The 21068-nt window shown below is 54.4% G+C and overlaps 1 protein-coding gene across 1 annotated transcript; it reads left to right on the forward strand.

The window, feature by feature from the left end:
* Positions 1–4890: 4890 nt before the first annotated feature.
* LOC128496827 (KAT8 regulatory NSL complex subunit 1-like) lies at positions 4891–20011 on the forward strand. Its single transcript, XM_053466634.1, has 14 exons — positions 4891–6005; positions 12212–12356; positions 12844–13005; positions 13748–13866; positions 14994–15195; positions 15427–15592; positions 15707–15865; positions 16563–16688; positions 16789–16925; positions 17021–17139; positions 17330–17384; positions 17610–17722; positions 18608–18863; positions 19072–20011. Exons 1-14 carry the CDS (start codon positions 5200–5202, stop codon positions 19378–19380), a joined length of 2874 nt encoding a protein of 957 aa, XP_053322609.1. The 5' UTR covers positions 4891–5199; the 3' UTR covers positions 19381–20011.
* Positions 20012–21068: the final 1057 nt, after the last annotated feature.

A 21068-nucleotide genomic window follows, 5' to 3' on the forward strand; every position in this document is an offset into this window, starting at 1 on the left:
ACGGCGATATATAAATAATAATACACACATTGTACAGCGCTGCGGAGTATGACGGCGATATATAAATAATAATAATAACACATTGTACAGCGCTGCGGAGTATGACGGCGATATATAAATAATAATAACACACATTGTACAGCGCTGCGGAGTATGACGGCGATATATAAATAATAATAACACATTGTACAGCGCTGCGGAGTATGACAGCGATATATAAATAATAATAACACACATTGTACAGCGCTGCGGAGTATGACGGCGATATATAAATAATAATAACACACTGTACAGCGCTGCGGAGTATGACGGCGATATATAAATAATAACACATTGTACAGCGCTGCGGAGTATGACGGCGATATATAAATAATAATAACACACATTGTACAGCGCTGCGGAGTATGACGGCTATATATAAATAATAATAACACATTGTACAGCGCTGCGGAGTATGACGGCGATATATAAATAATAATAACACACATTGTACAGCGCTGCGGAGTATGACGGCGATATATAAATAATAATAATAACACATTGTACAGCGCTGCGGAATATGACGGCGATATATAAATAATAATAACACACATTGTACAGCGCTGCGGAGTATGACGGCGATATATAAATAATAATAATAACACATTGTACAGCGCTGCGGAGTATGACGGCGATATATAAATAATAATAACACATTGTACAGCGCTGCGGAGTATGACGGCGATATATAAATAATAATAACACACATTGTACAGCGCTGCGGAGTATGACGGCGATATATAAATAATAATAACACATTGTACAGCGCTGCGGAGTATGACGGCGATATATAAATAATAATAACACACATTGTACAGCGCTGCGGAGTATGATGGCGATATATAAATAATAATAACACACATTGTACAGCGCTGCGGAGTATGACAGCGATATATAAATAATAATAATAACACATTGTACAGCGCTGCGGAGTATGACGGTGATATATAAATAATAATAATAACACACATTGTACAGCGCTGCGGAGTATGACGGCGATATATAAATAATAATAACACACATTGTACAGCGCTGCGGAGTATGATGGCGATATAGAAATAATAATAACACATTGTACAGCGCTGCGGAGTATGACGGCGATATATAAATAATAATAATAACACACATTGTACAGCGCTGCGGAGTATGACGGCGATATATAAATAATAATAACACACATTGTACAGCGCTGCGGAGTATGACGGCGATATATAAATAATAATAATAACACATTGTACAGCGCTGCGGAGTATGACGGCGATATATAAATAATAATAACACACATTGTACCACGCTGCGGAATATGACGGTGATATATAGATAATAACACACATTGTACAGCGCTGCGGAGTATGACGGCGATATATAAATAATAATAACACACATTGTACAGCGCTGCGGGGTATGACGGCGATATATAAATAATAATAACACATTGTACAGCGCTGCGGAGTATGACGGCGATATATAAATAATAATAACACACATTGTACAGCGCTGCGGAGTATGACGGCGATATATAAATAATAATAATAACACATTGTACAGCGCTGCGGAGTATGACGGCGATATATAACAAATAATAATAATTTCTATCCAACCCTATCCGGCTAGCGTTTGCTGTGAGCCCCCGGATGGTTTAATCACCCCCCTGCCCCCCCTGCCCCCCAGTCGTTGCCAAGTTTCCGCAGACAGGGCAGAGCCGGTGCTCCTGCCGTATAATCCCCGGGATCTGCCTCTCCTCCTGCAGGGATTTTTATCTCATTTCCCCTCGGATGTCTCGGCAATTTCCGCTTCTACCGGCGGTTACTTTGTATCCACATTACTTTCCAATCCGCTTTTAACTCCTTACATGCCGGAGCGGCGGATCCGTTTCTCTTGGGGATGTAATGCATTCTAAAGCACCGGTCCAGAAATAGTTAAAGAATTTATCTGCTGCGGTTTGGGGTATTTTGAGCTCGGAGTTACATTTCTTTCCCTCCTTTTTATCTCGGGGATTTAAAGCACTTTAGACGGGGCGGCCGCGCTAAATCTCAGGCTGACTTCCTGCGGCTGCCGGGACGTTTGCACCCCAGTTCAACGTATTTTCATGGGAGTAGTAATAAAAGAATTGCCGCTCAGCAGAGGTGGGGATGTTGCACTAATAAAGATTTGTGAATCAATGATTTCAGACCCGGTAACCGATTAGCTGATTGGTCACCTTTACACGTCATTAATATTTCTTATATAAATGTATATATCCAGAGACCCGCCCAGATATGACATCACGTCACAGCTAACCCATGATACACGAGCGGCAATATGACATATCAGCGTGTTATGATGTCACACTATAGCCACGCCCCTTTTACAGATGAGCATTATAATAGTTCCAATGACCAGAGTAGGACATGTTCTTTAACAAAGCAGGACCATGGGCCGGAGATTTACTGACAGCTTTACCTATTTATGCGCATGAAGCATCCACAAGAAGAAAGTATTTATTTACCCCGTTTCATTTATAAAGCTGTTTCCTGCTGTTTCTATACACATTATCGGGGCTTTTAGGGGTATAGGGGTATCAGGATGGAGAGAAGGGCATCAGGGGGAGAGAAGGGCATCAGGGGTGGAGAGAGGGGCATCAGGGGGGAGAGAAGGGCATCAGGGTAAGAGAGAGGGGCATCAGGGGGGAGAGAAGGGCATCAGGGTAAGAGAGAGGGGCATCAGGGATTAGGGGTCCAGGAGTGGGACTGTCCAAACTAAACAGGGTTGATTGGCAGGTATGTCATTACTTATAAGCCGATTAGGCAGTAGAAAATGGGGTATCGGGGCAGAAAAGAGAATTGGGGGATTTGTGCTCCTGAGAGGGGGTTTCATTTATTCTCAGTCCGTGAATCTACAGAAGTTCACTGGCGACATTTGCTTTAATTAGTGACAGATTGAGGTCGCGGCCGTGTGATGTCATAACCCTTAAAGGAACAGCCTGTGACCTAATTCTGTCTGTATAGCGTCTAGGAATTTCACTTTAGGAGTCACGTAGGGTCTGGGCAGCTGGAGAGTTGGAGAAGGACCAGAATCCTCCATACAACCCGTCCAAAAGGGCCAGTCCACAGAACAAGGGCCCAGTGATAAAGCAGCAGAGTGATTAACGGTCACTATTACAGTGCCAATTACACAAAAGGAAGCACAGAACGAATCCCATCAGGGGGTAAACACTGCCTGAGACACCCCCTGTGGCAGTATGTGGAACTGCAGGTAATATACCTAGCGGGCCAAAGAGTTCAGGCCTGACCCTGACTGACATTTCTACCACTATTACCTCCAGCCATACATTCACTGCCTTCACTGTGTCTTTAACCCTTTACCGGGGACGTAACGTCACATCCCTGCTATACTGTAACATACGGTAATACCACCTCCTGGGGTAAAATCCCAAAAGCACCCGCGGGTTAGTAAAGTCAACAACTTCTAGTTTGAAAACAGCTCTGCACATCTTTTGAGACTTTATTGTTACAATATTTCCAAAACCGATTTATAACCCAAAAAAATCTGCAGACCGCTATTACCGTGAAATATTTTTGGTGACTTTCCCAGCTCAAACACCACGCTGAGCTGATGCTTTATGGCAACGCTAATGAAGTCTGTTCCTCCATAGACCTGCATTAGTCAGAATGTCTGACCGGGTGATTAAGACTGAGCCATTCTATTGTTCCCCACATGCAGTATGATAAGGAGCCGGGGTCTTTAGTAGATTGGGATAATCGAGAACGCATACAAATGGCTGACACGCAGCTGCCTTAAAACGTTATATTATGGGGCAAAAACTACAACTGGGGTAAAAATGATTTTTCAAAACACAATTGTGTAATATGTCCAAATAATAAATATGAGTGATAACAACTACCTTTGTGAGTGCATCACGTTGTTATCACTCATATTTATTATTTGGACATATTACACTATTGTGTTTTGTTCTTTTTTCTTTACATGTTTATGCGCCCCATTCCTTGATATATTTGCTGTTGTACACTTTATGAGGAGTGTTGTTTTTGGGAGCTGCTAACCTTATTTGGGTATTTACATTTCTATATTTATCACGTGGAGGTGTTTTTGCTTCTGTTTATTAAAAATGATTTTTCATCTGACACAGGGAATAAAATGGAGGTAGATCCGTTTTAATTAAGATTTTTTAAAAAAACTAGTTTTGTCGATATATCTGAAAAGATGTAAATAAAAGTTAATGGTTTTATTAGTTTTATGACAATACATCGCCGCTCTGATGTTCCGTTCCTGTCAGTAAGTGTTTGGGAAGCTCCCTACAGCCACCGCCAACACCTCCTCCCGCTAACCGTCTGGAGCCTCAAATAAACACTGTTCGAAGGTGAGAAGAAAGGGCGGGAATGCTGCTCTCGTATTCGATTGGTTACTTTTACTGTCGATCAAACTCATCAAAGGCAGGGGTCGTGGCCGCTCTGATGCCAACCAAAAGAAACAAATAGGGGGAAAAAACAAGCGGCAGGACAAAGGAGTGCACTAGCTGGCCAATCGAATGCGAGGGGCGGGACTTTCCATCGGGAGAAGAAGAAAAAAATGAGGATCTTGCTAAACAATTGGGAAACAGAGCGTCTGCTCACCCTGCGGGAACGTACCACTTAAGAAAGAGGGGGTAGTTCTGGCAAATATACTTCCTTTTCAGCGAGCCCCTTTATATTTTTCAGGGAAATGTAACGCGTTTAAACCGTAAATAATAAAAGTCTTCTGGTTTGGCGGCACGCAGGCGCAATTCGCCGTTCACTAGCCTCCCGGACGGGCAGTTGGGCTCGCCTAGAGGCGCGGGCTGCTGGGTGGGGCTGTGCTCCGAGTGACAGGACAGGCACGAGGCAAGATGGCGGCCATGTGTGTGAGCGCGCAATGGCTGCCCCTGCAGAGTAGGAGGAGGCGGTGGTGAGGGGAGGAGTAACGCGAGCTTTGTTCCCCTCGCAGCCCGGGCGGGGAGGAGGCCGTCGCCGCTGCAGCATATCGCGCCTTTAGCTGCGGCGGGTGTTCGCCTTGTTTCCACCCGTTTCTTAGTGTGTGACCGGGGGTTTGGGAACTGGGACCCCCCGGCCGGGCCATGAAGAGCCCGGGGCCCCCGGAGCCGTGACGCGTGTCCCGCCGCCGCCTCCCTCCGGAGCCCCTTGTATGGCGGATATGGCCCCGGCCCTGACCGAAGCCGCCACCGAAGCTCACCACAGGCTGAAGCTGGCCGCATCGTCTCCCGCTTCGACGCCCTCCGTCACCCAGCCCGAGCCGCTGCTGCCCGTGTGGAAACCGCCCGAGCTGAACGGGGTGCGGCCGGGTGCACGGCGGAGGCCGCCAAACTCAGGGACTCCCCTCCTGCTGCTGCGGCGAAGCAGCCTCAACGTAGGCCGGGAGAGCCCGATCGAGGGGCTGGTGCGCAGAGCAGGGCCGAACGGGGAGCCCTCACCCTGGGAGGGGAAGGAGCAGCGCGCGATGGAGGCCCCTGGGCCGCATGGTGGAGAGGAGCCCCCGGTTTCGCTGTGTGTACCGGAGGATCCCCCGTTTTGCCCGAAGGAGGAGACCCCTGCACCGGAGTGCTTGCAGGAGGGGCCCCAAGCCCCGGTGTGTCTGCAAGAGGAACCCCTGTGCCCGCTGAGGACGGCCCGCATGTGCAGCCGGCAGCAGGATCTGGGAGCCCGTGCCAGGAAGCTGTGTCGGCGGCTCCAGGTGATCCAGGCCAAGCAGGTAGAGAGGCATGTCCGGCAGCAGCTGTCGGGACTGGCGGAGCTGCTCTCGGACAGAGGGGCGACTGGCCTGTCCGGGTCTTCCCAGTTAGAACTGGAGCGGCTGGCGGAGAGTTCCACGGCCAGGCTGCGGGCGGCGCAAGGAGGCTTCGACTCGGACGCCACGGAGAGCAGCTCGGGAGGCGAGAGTGACTGCGAGGATCCGGCCGTCCGGCCTGCGGGAGAGCAGCGCCTGGCTGCGGGGTAAGTGCACGCAGTCTCTGCCCTTATAGTGGCCAAGCCACCCACCTGCACGACAGGTTTCCCCGCCGAGGCTGATAGGAGTGTTGCCGGTCACTAGCGTGTGTTGCCGGTCACTAGCGTGTGTTGCCGGTCACTAGCGTGTGTTGCCGGTCACTAGCGTGTGTTGCCGGTCACTAGCGTGTGTTGCCGGTCACTAGCGTGTCACGCGCGTACGTTCACGTATTCTGTGTTATGTCTGTAATGCCGGCATTCAGGTTTCTGTGAGAACTTTTTGTGTACGGCGCGCGGCTCGTAAAGAAGTGAATTCCAGCTGCGGCCCCCGGGTCACCGCGGTGTGAAATCCGCTGCCTTGTGCACAATGCTGGTGAGCGGAGCGCCCGTTTGCATGCCCGGTAGTAATGTGTTGAAATGGCCTGTCTGGGGCGCTTGGCTCGGTGCGTGGAAACGTTATCTGTTACCGGGGTCAGACGGGGACCCAGAACGGCGCTGTCTGAGCTCTACAGACTTTGGCAACTAAATGGGGAGGAAAAAGGCGCAGACTTTGCTCCTTGTGCCACATTAAGCTGCCTGTACGTTGGGTTCTGCGTGTGGAAACGGTACCTGCTCTTGGACGGCCCTCCTGGACCAGGCCCTTACCGTACGAACGGCCAATGGCACGCCTCGCTAAGGGCAGCCCCACCGCGCATGGGAGCGTTTACTGTACACATGCCATATGCTCCGCGCTGCTTCCGGTTACCACAGGTATAGGCACTCACCATTCAGCTATCCGTACCAGTGCGTACCCACGCTCACTTTTCCCACCTGTGCTCAAGGAGTGCTAATGTGTAGCCTCGTTATCCAAAGCTGATTTCCCGGGGCGTTTGTGTTGTGGTTTGGAAAGGCGTTTACCTGAAGCCAGGCGCGGGGCAGTTACCTGCTCGCTGGTCTGTATAGCTTTACCCTGATTGGTTAAATGCTCACCTGTGGCGGTATTATACAGGCGCTCTTTTGAGTTTAATCCTATAATCGTGGTATCTGTGTACGTTGTGTACGGACATGCGCTGGTGGATGCTCCCGGTGTACCGGTAACCTCTGTCCCGTCCGCCCGTGTACCGGTAATCTCCCCCTCCCCCAGCAGTCTGTAGATGAATCTATAATTGGTGGTGGTCGTCCCTCCAATACGCTAAAATCCTCTGCGGTTTTGCGCGGCGCAATCTCCGGGACCTCGTCCCCCAGGAACGTTTCCGTGAATATTCTGTGCCGTCTGCTTTCTGGACGGGGGCCGTGTACACCGCCACGGCTGTGGGTGGGATCGTGGTGCTAACGTGGTTATTAGCCTGCGGGTCACTGCTAGGCTTTGTGGCTCTCGTGTAACGCGCCGGTCGGCTCCAGGAAGGAAACGCTGCGGAGCGAGTTAATGTGCTGGATGGTGAGGGGGGTTTCGTGGCGGCTGCTCGGATTGTATTTTTATTGTAGCTGGAGTTTTTTGGGTGGATTTCAGTGCATTTTGCTGCATGTTTTGTGAAAAGTGCCACTTGTTTCTTCCTGGCTGTGTCTGCCCGACCCTGGAAGCTGTGGAATGTAAACCTGCACATGCTCAGTAGCCTCTCCCATCCAAGCACCAGCCAATGACGTGTGAGAGAAAGTGACAGCATGCATGTGATTGGCTGCTGTTACTCCCAATGATTAAAATGCGCGTGCGACATGCGTACTGCAGTATACTTCCTGCGCTCACTACAGGCAGCAGGGGAGGAGTTACGTGGAGGCGGGCTCTCGGTGAGTTCGATTTGCATACATCAGAGGACTTTAACTGCTCGAGGAAGTACAAGGAAGTAAATCCGCCACCCGGGGAAGGTGTGTGAATGTCAGCCTCGCAGCCTAAACAGAGAAACTCCTGTAAAAGTGTCAAAATGTGCCGGGAATACAGGGACTGTGTCGGGAGAGTTGGGTTTTGTGTCGGGCTCGTGGTATGGCTGCCACGCTGAGCGCACGGTGCCCGCGGTATTTGGAACGCTTCTTAGATTCTCCATTCGGTCCTAAACAGATTTGTGCAGCAAGTGTTATTCAGGAGGAACCAAGAGGGTTGTAGATAAGTGGAACTGCCTCCCAGCAGAAGTGGCAAATACAGTTGGGTATAATACGGCTTTAAACAATTCCATTGGCTTGTAGCTTTTCTTAGTGGATTTGCTGAGATGAGACCCGTGTGACGTCTTTCGGAGAGATTTATTATTATTATTAGTAGTAGTAGTAGTATTTGTTGATGGTTGCCCAGCGGGGGCCCGGGGGGGGGGGTGGGGTGTTGCCCTGCGGGGGTGATTTGCACAGGAATGGTCTGGGCACCCTGCGGCCGCATGGTTAATGTTAAACACGGCTATGACCCCTATCTGCACCACCCCCGCGGAGCGCTGGGGCCACGATCTGCTGAAACGTGTACAGGAAGTGGGTTCTGACTTCCTGCTGGTCTCACAGGAGGGTTCCGCTGCCGACTAACGGGGGATGACGGGGATCAAATGCCCCAGCCGGGGTATATGCGGTTGTCCGAGCGCTCAGTTCGGTGACATCATAAACTGTAAAAACCCGAAAAATATAAAAAAAACCCCCGCCATAAATATAAACGGTGAGGCCGCCTCCGCTGCGTTTCACGAGGCTGGTGAGTAAAGGGTGTTATTACATGCATGGCGGCATTGAGTGATTTTTGACCTGTCTGTGGCTGCGGCTCGTGGTCATGTGACTTATACTCCATTTCTTACATCCTGAGTTATTTTAACTGTTTCTGGTCCATATTACAACATTTAGGTGACTTTCCTTCTGTAGGACCCCCCCTTAACTTCTTTGCCTGTGTTGGTAGCAGGGGAGGGGAGGGCGAACAAGTGCCGGCGCTGGTGTGTTCTGCGCATGTGCCAGGGTTACGGCTGTACCGCCAGGGCCGGTTCAGTATAAACCGTTAACGGTGATTCTTATACTTTGGGAATTGTCGGGGAGGAATTACCAGCTGAGGCGCCGCTCCGGGTCTTTGTTGCGATTTGTTCGCTTTGGTATATATTTGCCCTTTGATGGTTTCCCCGGCGCGGTCATGTGATTTAAAGGGAAGCTCCAGCTCTGCCGCGAGGCGAGTGGTCATGTGATTTAAAGGGAAGCTCCAGCTCTGCCGTGCGGCGGGTTTGGGGAATGTGTGTGGAAGCTGGAGCCTCAGTGAGCTCTTTGTTAAAGTTGGGAGAAGCTTTGTGTAGGGAGGCCTCGTCGGGCTGCTTTGTGTCTATAGAGCGGAGCAGACAGACGCGCTCGGCGGCATTTAATGGGTTAAAACGTCGTAAACACCCCCCCCCACCACCACCTTGTGACATGGAATAGCAGCTTCTTTCAACACAACTACTGATGTGTGCATCCAAAGGGTTAATTCCAAAGTAATGAGCGGGAAATGCCCTCTATGAAAGGATCCGGTATCTAAAGCCTGGTCGGCAGCGTTAGGTGTGTATATAATATATATATATACGGGGTGTGTGTATATCACGCGCTCGCTCTCCTCCGCCGTGCCGTTCGCTTGTATTTTTTGTGATTTGACCTAAAAGTAGAAACCAGGTTCCCGGAATCGTCGGGCCGGCTGCACCCCGCGGGTTCATCTGACCGGCCGCACCCCGCGGGTTCATCTGACCGGCCGCACCCCGCGGGTTCATCTGACCGGCCGCACCCCGCGGGTTCATCTGACCGGCCGCACCCCGCGGGTTCATCTGACCGGCCGCACCCCGCGGGTTCATCTGACCGGCCGCACCCCGCGGGTTCATCTGACCGGCCGCACCCCGCGGGTTCATCTGACCGGCCGCACCCCGCGGGTTCATCTGACCGGCCGCACCCCGCGGGTTCATCGGGCCGGCCGCACCCCGCGGGTTCATCTGACCGGCCGCACCCCGCGGGTTCATCTGACCGGCCGCACCCCGCGGGTTCATCTGACCGGCCGCACCCCGCGGGTTCATCTGACCGGCCGCACCCCGCGGGTTCATCTGACCGGCCGCACCCCGCGGGTTCATCTGACCGGCCGCACCCCGCGGGTTCATCTGACCGGCCGCACCCCGCGGGTTCATCTGACCGGCCGCACCCCGCGGGTTCATCTGACCGGCCGCACCCCGCGGGTTCATCTGACCGGCCGCACCCCGCGGGTTCATCTGACCGGCCGCACCCCGCGGGTCCATCTGACCGGCCGCACCCCGCGGGTTCATCTGACCGGCCGCACCCCGCGGGTTCATCTGACCGGCCGCACCCCGCGGGTTCATCTGACCGGCCGCACCCCGCGGGTTCATCTGACCGGCCGCACCCCGCGGGTTCATCTGACCGGCCGCACCCCGCGGGTCCATCTGACCGGCCGCACCCCGCGGGTCCATCTGACCGGCCGCACCCCGCGGGTTCATCTGACCGGCCGCACCCCGCGGGTTCATCTGACCGGCCGCACCCCGCGGGTTCATCTGACCGGCCGCACCCCGCGGGTTCATCTGACCGGCCGCACCCCGCGGGTTCATCTGACCGGCCGCACCCCGCGGGTCCATCTGACCGGCCGCACCCCGCGGGTCCATCTGACCGGCCGCACCCCGCGGGTTCATCTGACCGGCCGCACCCCGCGGGTTCATCTGACCGGCCGCACCCCGCGGGTTCATCTGACCGGCCGCACCCCGCGGGTTCATCTGACCGGCCGCACCCCGCGGGTCCATCTGACCGGCCGCACCCCGCGGGTTCATCTGACCGGCCGCATCCAACACTGAGCGCTCAGCGCTTACTTCTGTCTGACTCCCCACTTTTCCCATGAATGGACGCTGTCCGTGCCTAAAATAACATAATATATAATAATATTTAATATTAAATGCTCTCCTTTGGAACAAACCAGCGGCCGTGCTGTCTGCTTGCGCGATGCCGCTGTTCTCGTGGCGTTTGGACCGGCTGCCTGCGCTCAGGAGCGTCGCTTTCTGCAGGAGCCGGGATCGGCTGTTTTGTTGTGAAATTCCGGACCGGTTCCCTGATGCATTGAGATGGGGGGGGCGGGGTAAGCGGACGGCACTGTACGGTGTGATGTGTATTGGGGTGGGAAGCGGACGGCACTGTACGGTGTGATGTGTATTGAGACGGGCGGTAAGGGGACGGCGCTGTACGGTGTGATGTGTATTGAGACGGGCGGTAAGGGGACGGCGCTGTACGGTGTGTGATGTGCATTGAGACGGGTGGTAAGGGGACGGCGCTGTACGGTGTGATGTGCATTGAGATGGGCGGTAAGCCGACGGCGCTGTACAGTGTGATGTGCATTGAGACGGGCGGTAAGGGGACCGCGCTGTACGGTGTGATGTGTATTGAGACGGGCGGTAAGCGGACGGCGCTGTACGGTGTGATGTGCATTGAGACGGGGCGGTAAGCGGACGGCGCTGTACAGTGTGATGTGTATTGAGACGGGTGGTAAGCGGACGGCACTGTACGGTGTGATGTGCATTGAGACGGGGCGGTAAGCGGACGGCGCTGTACGGTGTGATGTGCATTGAGACGGGGCGGTAAGCGGATGGCGCTGTACAGTGTGATGTGCATTGAGACGGGGCGGTAAGTGGACGGCGCTGTACGGTGTGATGTGCATTGAGATGGGCGGTAAGCGGACGGCGCTGTACGGTGTGATGTGCATTGAGACGGGGGGTAAGCGGATTGGAGACTGTTATATATGATATCCGGATGCCGCGCCGGTTTTGTTCGCGTTTCACAGGCCGGTCCCGTTAGTCGTCCGTCGGCATTTTCTGCCCCTGCGAGGAGACGGAGAATAGCGATCCGCCTGCTGTGTATCCGAGAACGCGGCCCGGGCCGTATGTTTGTATAGGAGGGGCCCCTGTATTGTGTGTGTCCAGGAGGGGCCCCTGTATTGTGTGGCCCCTGTATTGTGTGGCCCCTTTAGGAAGTCTTTGGTTTGTTGGCTGTTTGGCTTGAGGGCTCCCGGTGGGCTTTTCTTGGCTTCACGAGAATCTTTAATGGGTAAACTTGGCGAGTTGGTGGGCAGAGGGTGCTGCCCCTTCCGGTCACCGGCGCGCTGCCCCGCGTACAGCCTCCTGCCACTGAAATGCTGCCTCTATGAATCGCCCCGAAGCCGGGCAAATCCCGCGGGATGATCGCTCCCCGGAAGGTTATACAGCGGGGGGTTGTTGGTTTAAAGGCCAGCGAGCGCCGGGGGTCTACACTGCGGGGCTCAGACCTTTCCTCTCTCCCCCCAGGTGTAAGCAGCGTGCGGACTGGAGGTGGACGGTGGAGAGGGCGGCCATCATCTGCCGCTGGACCTGGTTACAGGCGCAGGTGTCTGACCTCGAGTTCCGGATACGGCAGCAGACTGAGATCTACAAACAGATCCGGTGTACCAAGGTAAAGGGTTAACCCGGGGGCTAGCCAATCATTTACCACACAGCTACCCCCCCCCCCGTTCTACCCCCAATAAGGGGCACATTCTGCCTTCTGTAGTGAGCCTGCGCTCGGCGTCGGTGGCCAGGGGGCCTGTGGTAGGTGTAGGATAAGGAGGATGAATACGGGGGTTTGCCGGGGTGGGGGTCGCAGAAGTACCCGGAAGAGAGGGTTAGCACTGACAAAAAACATGGCCACTACGTGGCGAGCGCACGATCCGCTTCAATCAGTAACGGGGATAGGAAAGTCCACGGCGTGAGAAGGATACGCAGCGGCGCTCGGAAACCCGAATCCGCCAATGGAAAAATCTCATTCACTGGAATCCGAAGCGTGATTGGATGTCGCCGGCGTGTGTTCCAGGCGCCATCTAGTGGTGGTTTTTGGTTTTGCGTCTGTCAGAGCCTCGTTTCTTGCTGTGTATTCCGTGTTTATTCATGGGTTTGCGTTGCAGGGTGGTGTTGTTCTCGGGGATGGTGCCCAGTCTGAGGACGGATCGAATCGGCCCGCAGGAGGTGTGAGAAGCGGCCGCCTGCCTCCCTCGTGTTCCCTGTCTGCTGGACGAGTCGCTTCCGGGGAAGGTCCGGGTGCCGAGGCGGTCAGCCCTGACAAACAGGTTGGTGCGGGGGGCAGCGCGTCCTGTGGCTGGGGGCAGCTGAATTACTCGCCTCCCAGCTGTAACCAGCACTCCTTTCTAAACAGAATTTTGCATAAATAGTAATTTCGATTGTTTTCTTGCAATATTATACATATTATTGATAATCCTGTATTGGAGACCTGGAAGTCTCGTGAAGTCGCATGCAGCCGGATCGTGTAAATGTCTACACTCGGCGTATAAAAAGCCCCAAATGGCCCCAAATACCCTCATGCAAAATATGCCTGGGAAATACTCTGGCTTCACGTACGGCGCACGTTGATCTGAGCGCTGGATTTACTGCAGGGATTCACACGGGGAGCGGGGGCTTAAGGGGACCCTGCAAAACTGTATGGGGGGTCCTACTCTGCACTCGTGGCTGGCACCCGGCTCACTGTGTGAATGATAGACGCGGGGAATGCCCCCGGAAGGTGCTGATCCTAGCCGGAGCCCGGGGGGGGGGTACGGGGTATGTGGAAAATACACCCAGGAAGCTCATCCTGTTACCTGCTCCACTCAGCGTTTAGTTAACGTGCGCCCTGAGCTGTGTTGCTCGGAGGGCATTTTCCGAAGCTCTGCGCGGGCCGGGGTAATTCTCACAGGCCTTCTGGGTTTCCAGCAATGTCTTTAAGGGATGTCGGTAAGGTTTGAATGTTCAGCTGTTTTCGTGGCGCTTTTGGGCAGCCCGCTGTACGTTTTATTCATTCTCCGTCCTCTCTTGCAGTGTTCCCGCCTCACCCAATCTGTTGGAAATGTTTCGTGTCAAAATCCCCCCGCTACACCGGCGTCTGAATCCCACGGATCCCAAAAACCATCTCGCCAAGTCAACGGACTCGTCAATTGGTTAGTGTCTCGGGTTCCTCTCGACCCTTAAAGAGTTAAGGCATTAATGTCGCCGGCCGTCGTCGCTCTGGTGCTGGCTTCTCACTTGGCGGCAGACGCTTCTGCTTAACGTGTCTTAAACGTGGCCGTCCTCTGCTCGTTAAATGTCTGCGTGTAACGCGTCCCAGTTAGTTGGAGAGACCCGGACCCGATCCCTGAGTCTTGATAAATTCTGCCTTTCCCTGATTATTTTCTGCCATTGCTTCCTGTGCCTTATAATGAATTCACCCCATTGTGTTCCCTTCTTTGCCCCCTGCGCCTCGTGAACCTGCTCTGCCTGCTGCAGCTTCCTTCTACGCTGTAGCCAGCAGCCTTGCATGTCCTCCTCTGCCCGGGGTGATGATTTGGCTGCCGGTACCGCTGTCGGCGGATGGCTTCGCATCGCGTGGCTTCTTACTGTTTGGCGTCTTTGGCCCCGGTCGGTCTTGGAATTTGCCCCCTTTCCGCCTGCAGATCCCATCGGAGGGCGCAGCGTCTCGATCTCCAGGAAAGCGTTCTCTGGGGTTTATAATGTGGCCCCCTGTTCGGCCTGAAAGGTCACTCGACCCCAGTCTTTCTATTAGGCGCTGAAGTACGGTGCCGCTTTGCTGGATCGGCGGCTGTGGTGTTTAGGGTGCGTTTGGGGTAAATGTAAAGCGTGGTTGTCGGCGCATGTTACGGGGTCTGCTCTTATAAACAAGCCTGAGACCCTCGTAGAATTTATAAATATGTATAGATGTTCAGAGTTTGCCGTTTCGGTGCGATTGGGATTTAAAGAAATGATTAAAGGTCGGCGGGACGAGCGGATTTTGGTTGAGGTTTCTGGCGAGATTTCCCTCAAACGTCGATGGTTTCAGGATATTTTGGCTTTGTTTCAATTTAGACTTTTACTGTGTAGTGGATACTAGTAGCTGGCTGGTTGTTGCCGTTGGCGCCGGCTGGTTGTTGCCGTTGGCGCCGGCTGGTTGTTGCCGTTGGCGCCGGCTGGTTGTTGCCGTTGGCGCCGGCTGGTTGTTGCCGTTGGCGCCGGCTGGTTGTTGCCGTTGGCGCCGGCTGGTTGTTGCCGCATGTAGTGCAGTTTTCTCAGGTGTTGTGTACTCTCGTTGCAGCGTGCGCTCCGGCCCGGCGTGTAACGGCTCCGCGGGGGATTTGGATCCGGACGAGGCGTTGGGCAAGAAACGTCGCGCCGCCGGCCTTCCCGCCTCAGCACTTACAGAGTCCGGCTGCGTGGCTGCGAGAACGCGACCTCTCCGCGGGTACAAGAAGCGGCGGCTCGTCCGATCCAGCGCGGTGTCGTCCCTGAGCCGGAAGGTGAGCTGGGGGGGTGTGGGGGGGGGGTTTAGCGGTAAATGCTAAGTGTTAAGGTGTGAGAATTCCTGTTACTCTGCTGCCCCCCGTACCAAATACCCCCTAGGCAGTCGTTTTAGGATTAATGGGGATTTCATTGATGTTTTCACTTAATGCAGTCTTTTGTCGGTAACCTAGAAGTTTACGTTTTTTTGCGTTATTTTGATAATTAACCGTTTGTTTCTCCTTGAGTAGCCGCAGAAGCTGCTGTCTGTGAGGTGCGGCTGCGAGGCCCCCGCCGCGTGCATTTTGTGCGGCTGTAAAACCCACGCGAAAGATGCGGACCCCGGCTGTATGACGCCGAGAGAGCAGATGGCGCTGACGGACCCCGCTTTCCACCCCATCCTTTCCTTCCCTCACGGTAAGTGAATGCGGCCCCCCCCGGCCCTCGCCGCTCCCCCCGGGGTGATTTGGTTCGGTGTCACGGGGGATACGGAAGCTTTCAGGGGGTTTAACGCCGCTCTGCTTTTTTCAGACACATCCCTTAACTTGCACTTTGAAGCTTTGCTGAAAGATGATCGGCGAGTCCGGCTCGGCCCCGGGCTCAGGGCTCTGAAGCTCTCCCAGCTTAACAAGAAGCCGCTGGACAGAGGGAAGAGAGAACCGCAGAGCCCCGCGGCGGACCCTGCAGCCGGTAAGTGGCGCGAGACCCCGATGTGTGGCTGCTGTTCACTTATGGAAGACTTGGAGAGTTTCCAGGGTCGCCCCCCGTGAACAACTGCTGCAGGAAGAGCTTAATCAACTATAACCCCCCCTGTATAATGTATAGATAAATCAGTGACCGGCCCCTGTATAATGTATAGATAAATCAGTGACCGGCCCCTGTATTATGTATAGATAAATCAGTGACCGGCCCCTGTATTATGTATAGATAAATCAGTGACCGGCCCCTGTATAATGTATAGATAAATCAATGACCGGCCCCTGTATAATGTATAGATAAATCAGCGAGCCGGCCCCCTGTATAATGTATAGATAAATCAGTGACCGGCCCCCTGTATAATGATTAGTTAAATCAGTGTAACCCGTTGAATTCTACATTATGCAGGGCCGGCTCCGCCCTTCTTGCTGGTGAGCCCTGTCCATGTTGGCCCTTCGTAATGAATAGTGAATGAAGTATTGAAACTCTCTGTTTAGTGAATAATTGCCTCAGTGTTGATCTCCGCTCTCCTTGTCCTTGCTGAGTGTCTATTAGCGATTGCCGTTTTCGGTAATACTCGGCTGAGCGGCGGATCTCTGCGCTTCTGTTTTCTCCCGATTTATGCCTTGATTCTGCTTTCACTTCTTGTCTGTCTTAAAGATGGCCTTCTCACAGCTCCTGATTAATCCAGCAGGTTATTCGCACGCGGGACTCGACCAGGAGAAGCTGTGTCTGTATCGCCTGGAGACGTGGCAGCGGAGCGCCGATAGAGTCCGGTCCCAGCTCAGGAGATCCGCTCCGTTTTCCGCCTCCCAAGGTGAGTAATAAGCCTTTCGCTGCGCTTAGAATACCTGTCCCTCCTTAATAGCCGCTGCTAGCAGGATCTTAACCGTTTAACCCCTCGATGTATTGTGCAGGGTCCCTGTTGAAAGAGGAGCGGCCGCACAAAGCGTTCTCCAGCCATGTATCCACCACCCCTTCCAGAGCGAGCTCCATGTGCCACCCGCTGTCCTCTCTCCCCGACACCTCTCCTGCCTCATCTGCCGGCTCGGCGGTAAGACTCGCGCGTCCTCGGAGGGGGTTTCACCCGGCGATCCGCTCGACGGCCGGCTTTCGTTGCTTATAACTACGTTTTCATCCCTTCTGCAGAACATTAAAAGGAAAAGAGCGGAGAATTCGTACGACATCAATAACATCGTCATCCCCATGTCCATGGCGGCAGCCGCTCGGGTGGAGAAGCTGCAGTACAAGGAGATCCTGACTCCGAGGTATCTGCGCCGCGGGGGCCGGAACGCGCTCTGTGACGCTTCTGCTTTATACAGCAGATGAGACTCCCCAAAGTATCGCAATAATCGGGTTTTTCGTAGACGTTTCTACGCCGATGGATTCTGAGATGTTTGCAGATTATAAGAAGTGTCTGATTATAAAACCAATTCTCTTCTTTCTCCCCCCAAACAGCTGGCGGGTCCTGGACTCTGCGGAGAGAGACGCGTTCCTGGAGGCCGATCCGCAGGTAACTGTCCGTCGAGAGCGTTCTTTGGCCTCTACGCAGATGGGAGGCTCTCCGCTCGTTTACGAACATGCGCTTCATCCGCTTCCCTATATCGTTGGAGAAGTAGAGACTTTTAAATGTCCGGATGATGCCGCATGGGGTCAATGTCTGACACGGAGACAAATGCGCTTGAATGCGTTCCGGGTGTTTACGGTCCGCTCACTTGCCGGTGATTTTATTCCGCAGCTGGAAGATCTGTCTGACGAGACCTATCTGAATCGGCACAACGCGCATGAGGAGCAGGAACGATCTCGCTGGGATTCCTGGGCTTCGATGTACCCCCAGAGACGCGGCAGCAGGTATGGGGGGTCCTTTCTTGCCAGTGTTTCAGGGTGTGATGGCGACGACGTGCTTGTTTATTTTAGCGGGCTGTATGGGACGCGGGCGGAAGCCCCCCGGTCTTCAGAGGCTGACCTTGGGTGTCAAATATTTGGCCAGCGGTCGTTTATTCGCCTCAGAGATCAAATCCCTGTTATTCCCGGAATAGGACGCCCTCCTCGTTGAGCATTATGGGCACTCCTGGGGACTGAGCTGAGTAACGCGTTGGGTTCCTGAGGGGTCCCGCAGTACGGCAGCTGTCAGAAACGTAACATAAAGTAATGCGGCCGTGTTGGGGCATACAGAGAATTCTAACCATTGGGGGGGGATGCCTGCAGCCCCCCCGGCGCTGGCTTCCTGCAGCCCCCCCGGCGCTGGCTTCCTGCAGCCCCCCCGGCGCTGGCTTCCTGCAGCCCCCCCGGCGCTGGCTTCCTGCAGCCCCCCCGGCGCTGGCTTCCTGCAGCCCCCCGGCGCTGGCTTCGCTTCCTGCAGCCCCCCGGCGCTGGCTTCGCTTCCTGCAGCCCCCCGGCGCTGGCTTCCTGCAGCCCCCCGGCGCTGGCTTCCTGCAGCCCCCCGGCGCTGGCTTCCTGCAGCCCCCCGGCGCTGGCTTCCTGCAGCCCCCCGGCGCTGGCTTCCTGCAGCCCCCCGGCGCTGGCTTCCTGCAGCCCCCCGGCGCTGGCTGCCTGGTTCCTCTTGCCGGTTGTAGAAGCCGGTAGATCGTGAACGTTATAACACAGAAGAACGTGGAATGGCTGTAAGAGTGAACGCCCCGGGCTCCTCGTTGGGGGTATAAATGCCAAGTGAGGGTTGATAACGGTTCAAGCTGCGGCATGTTTGGTACTTAAGCCATTTTCCTGTCTCTATAGATCTTCCAACAGGTCAGACGGCCGCTGGACCCCGCAGCCCCCTTCCCACAGCCAGGGGTCCCTTCAGCCAGCATCTCCGGATGTCGGATTCCAGAGCCTTAACGATGTCCCGCTTACCCTGACATCCACTGCACCCGACAGCCCAGAGCCTTACAGCACAGTCCCGTGCCTCTCCTTCCGGAACAGGACCAGAGTGTTCTCCTGGAGCGAAGAGACGCGGTCCTCCACCCCGGAGCTTCCCGATGAAGAAGAGCAGGTGGGTTTCCCAGGAGGGCTCTCCGACCCCTGGGCTGTAGATTGTCAGCTCTGGAGTTCACATCCTTTGCGCCGGCGACGTTCTGCAATAAGCCCCGTTTACCTGAGCGTTGGGAAGATGGCCGCTAAGCCGTCCGTTGTCACGTGATCAGTGACGTGGCTGTCGGGAACGTACATTCTTGCGCTAACGCTCTCTCGGTTTATTTCAGGCCGTTCTGCCGTGGGAGCGCCGAGCGTTTCCCCTCTCAGACAGAGACTTGCGAGCGCTGCAGGAATTGCCTGACACCCCCACCAGAGGCAGAAGCAAGCAGCCCCCGGACGTCACGTGGCCCCCGCCGGACCAGCCCGGTCCACGAACTGAAAACACAGACTTTGGCGCGGCAACAGAGAACCTCGGCCCCCCTTCCAAAGACCCCCCTCTCCCCAACAGCATTTCGGTGGTTCGTTTCCGCGCCAACAGCGGCGAGAAAATCGCGAGCTTGGAGTACTTCCCAGCCAGGCCGGTCACCAAGAGATGAGACGCCATCTTCACTCGACGTGACGCAGAACAGACCGCATACTTTATTCCGGTATCAGGCACTTGGCTGGCGCGGCGGCCCCCGTCGGGGCACTAGGGCGCACCATAAGTTAGGGGTCCAGGGCTCAGCAGCTGCCCGCTGAAGAGGAAGGCCTGAGATGGAGTGAAGCTCAGAGCTAACGGCCACTCGCCGAGCCCGACACGCTCGGCTAGGCCGTGGGGCGAGCGCCGGGTGGTGGAGGACTCCTTCGGAGCGCCGTGCGCGCAGGATAGGTATACGGGGCAGGAGAGAGAAGAGAAAATCTATAGAGAATTCTAAGTAAAAGATATTATAAACTGTCAAATTCCAGGGATGGAGGATTAAAAAGAAATCTATGAATCAGGTTATAAACTCCCCGGCGCTGCGTCCGGAATGCCGTTAATCACCGACGGTTCTCCGCGGATCGTCCGAGGCTCACGCGGAATGACGTCTATCCTACGAGCCGAAACCTGCAGCCGGGTTATTCCTCCCCGAGCAGAAATCTGTAATTATTGAATACACGGGCGAGCGGCTCGTGTCTGGCGATAGCCTGATGTATATACATTTCTTAAATTAGAATAAAGTAATAAATTCTGAATCCTGTTAGACAATCCGCCGGCTCGTCTGACTCTCTTCATTGGGATGGGCTGCTGGGTGAATGATGTGCATGCGCCGCGCGCCCGGTAGCACACCGCTAATAACACGTTAATGGTAACATGGCAGTCCTACACATGGCGCTTGTAGCCACGGAAGCCGTCGCGGCTTCTCGTCTGGGTCAGACATGGACTTTTCAATATAACAGAACAAAACGAACGCAGAAGATGTAGGAGCCGCCATCCTCCTGTTCTCAGGATCCGTGTGATTATTCCTCCCCGTGAGGGGTTATAGAGTGTTCTGAGGACAGGGTGCCAATCGGTTGGCAAAACCTTCCCCATCTGGGTATAGGCAGAGTTATGATTCCGTACTGTGCAGGCTCGGGTATTTATCGAGCCCCTGCTGGTCCTGTTACTCAGCCCCGGCTCCCGAATGCATGATGGGGAATTTGCAGGTGCGCGTACTATGTCGTGTCATACTATGAAGTATGACATCATCAGTGGGATGAAGTGCTTTGGCCAGGACGGGCAGTAAAATGGCATCTTTAGCGCTCCGGTCGAAACGAGTGATTTATACCGGGATAGAGCGGTGAATTTCACGCGCTTCTGAAATCAAAGCGAGACATAACGGGAAATCAAACACAACTAATGATGTAATATAAAACAAAATGGCTGCGCTCGCAGAACCCAAGGCCCCTCTGTGTGCAACAAGCGCTCGGCGAGGGGTTCAGGAACCCTTCTGTATCCCGCAAGTGTCTTCCAAATGCGGGTCTCCGGATACTCCGGGGAGTGTAGTGCGGCCTCGGACCCGATGAGTACACACTCCGAGAATGACAGCGCTGTAGCAATAAATATGAATGATTTGGTCAAAGGGCCTTGGGTGACTGTCAGTCGGGAGCGATCAAATCTGACTGGAATGGGGTCTGTCGTCCCTCCCCCCCCCCATTAAAAGCTGGCTGGAGTGCCATGTATAACACATAACTAAGAAAACGCGATTTCTCCACAAAACCCCTGACCTTGGTAATTTTGCTCCATACAGGAGCAGCTCGGCTCTTCCGGCAAGAGGCACCTGCGAGT

This window comes from Spea bombifrons, chromosome 5, assembly GCF_027358695.1.
Source record: "Spea bombifrons isolate aSpeBom1 chromosome 5, aSpeBom1.2.pri, whole genome shotgun sequence".
In the NCBI taxonomy this organism is placed as follows: domain Eukaryota; kingdom Metazoa; phylum Chordata; class Amphibia; order Anura; family Pelobatidae; genus Spea; species Spea bombifrons.

Excerpts from the sequence above, each read along its gene's own strand:
- LOC128496827 (XM_053466634.1), top strand. The coding sequence starts at position 5,200 with ATGGCGGATATGGCCCCGGCCCTGACCGAAGCCGCCACCGAAGCTCAC. Across the intron at positions 13,006-13,747 it reads CGGTCAGCCCTGACAAACAG|TGTTCCCGCCTCACCCAATC; the intron begins GTTGGTGCGGGG and ends CCTCTCTTGCAG. Across the intron at positions 13,867-14,993 it reads GTCAACGGACTCGTCAATTG|CGTGCGCTCCGGCCCGGCGT; the intron begins GTTAGTGTCTCG and ends CTCTCGTTGCAG.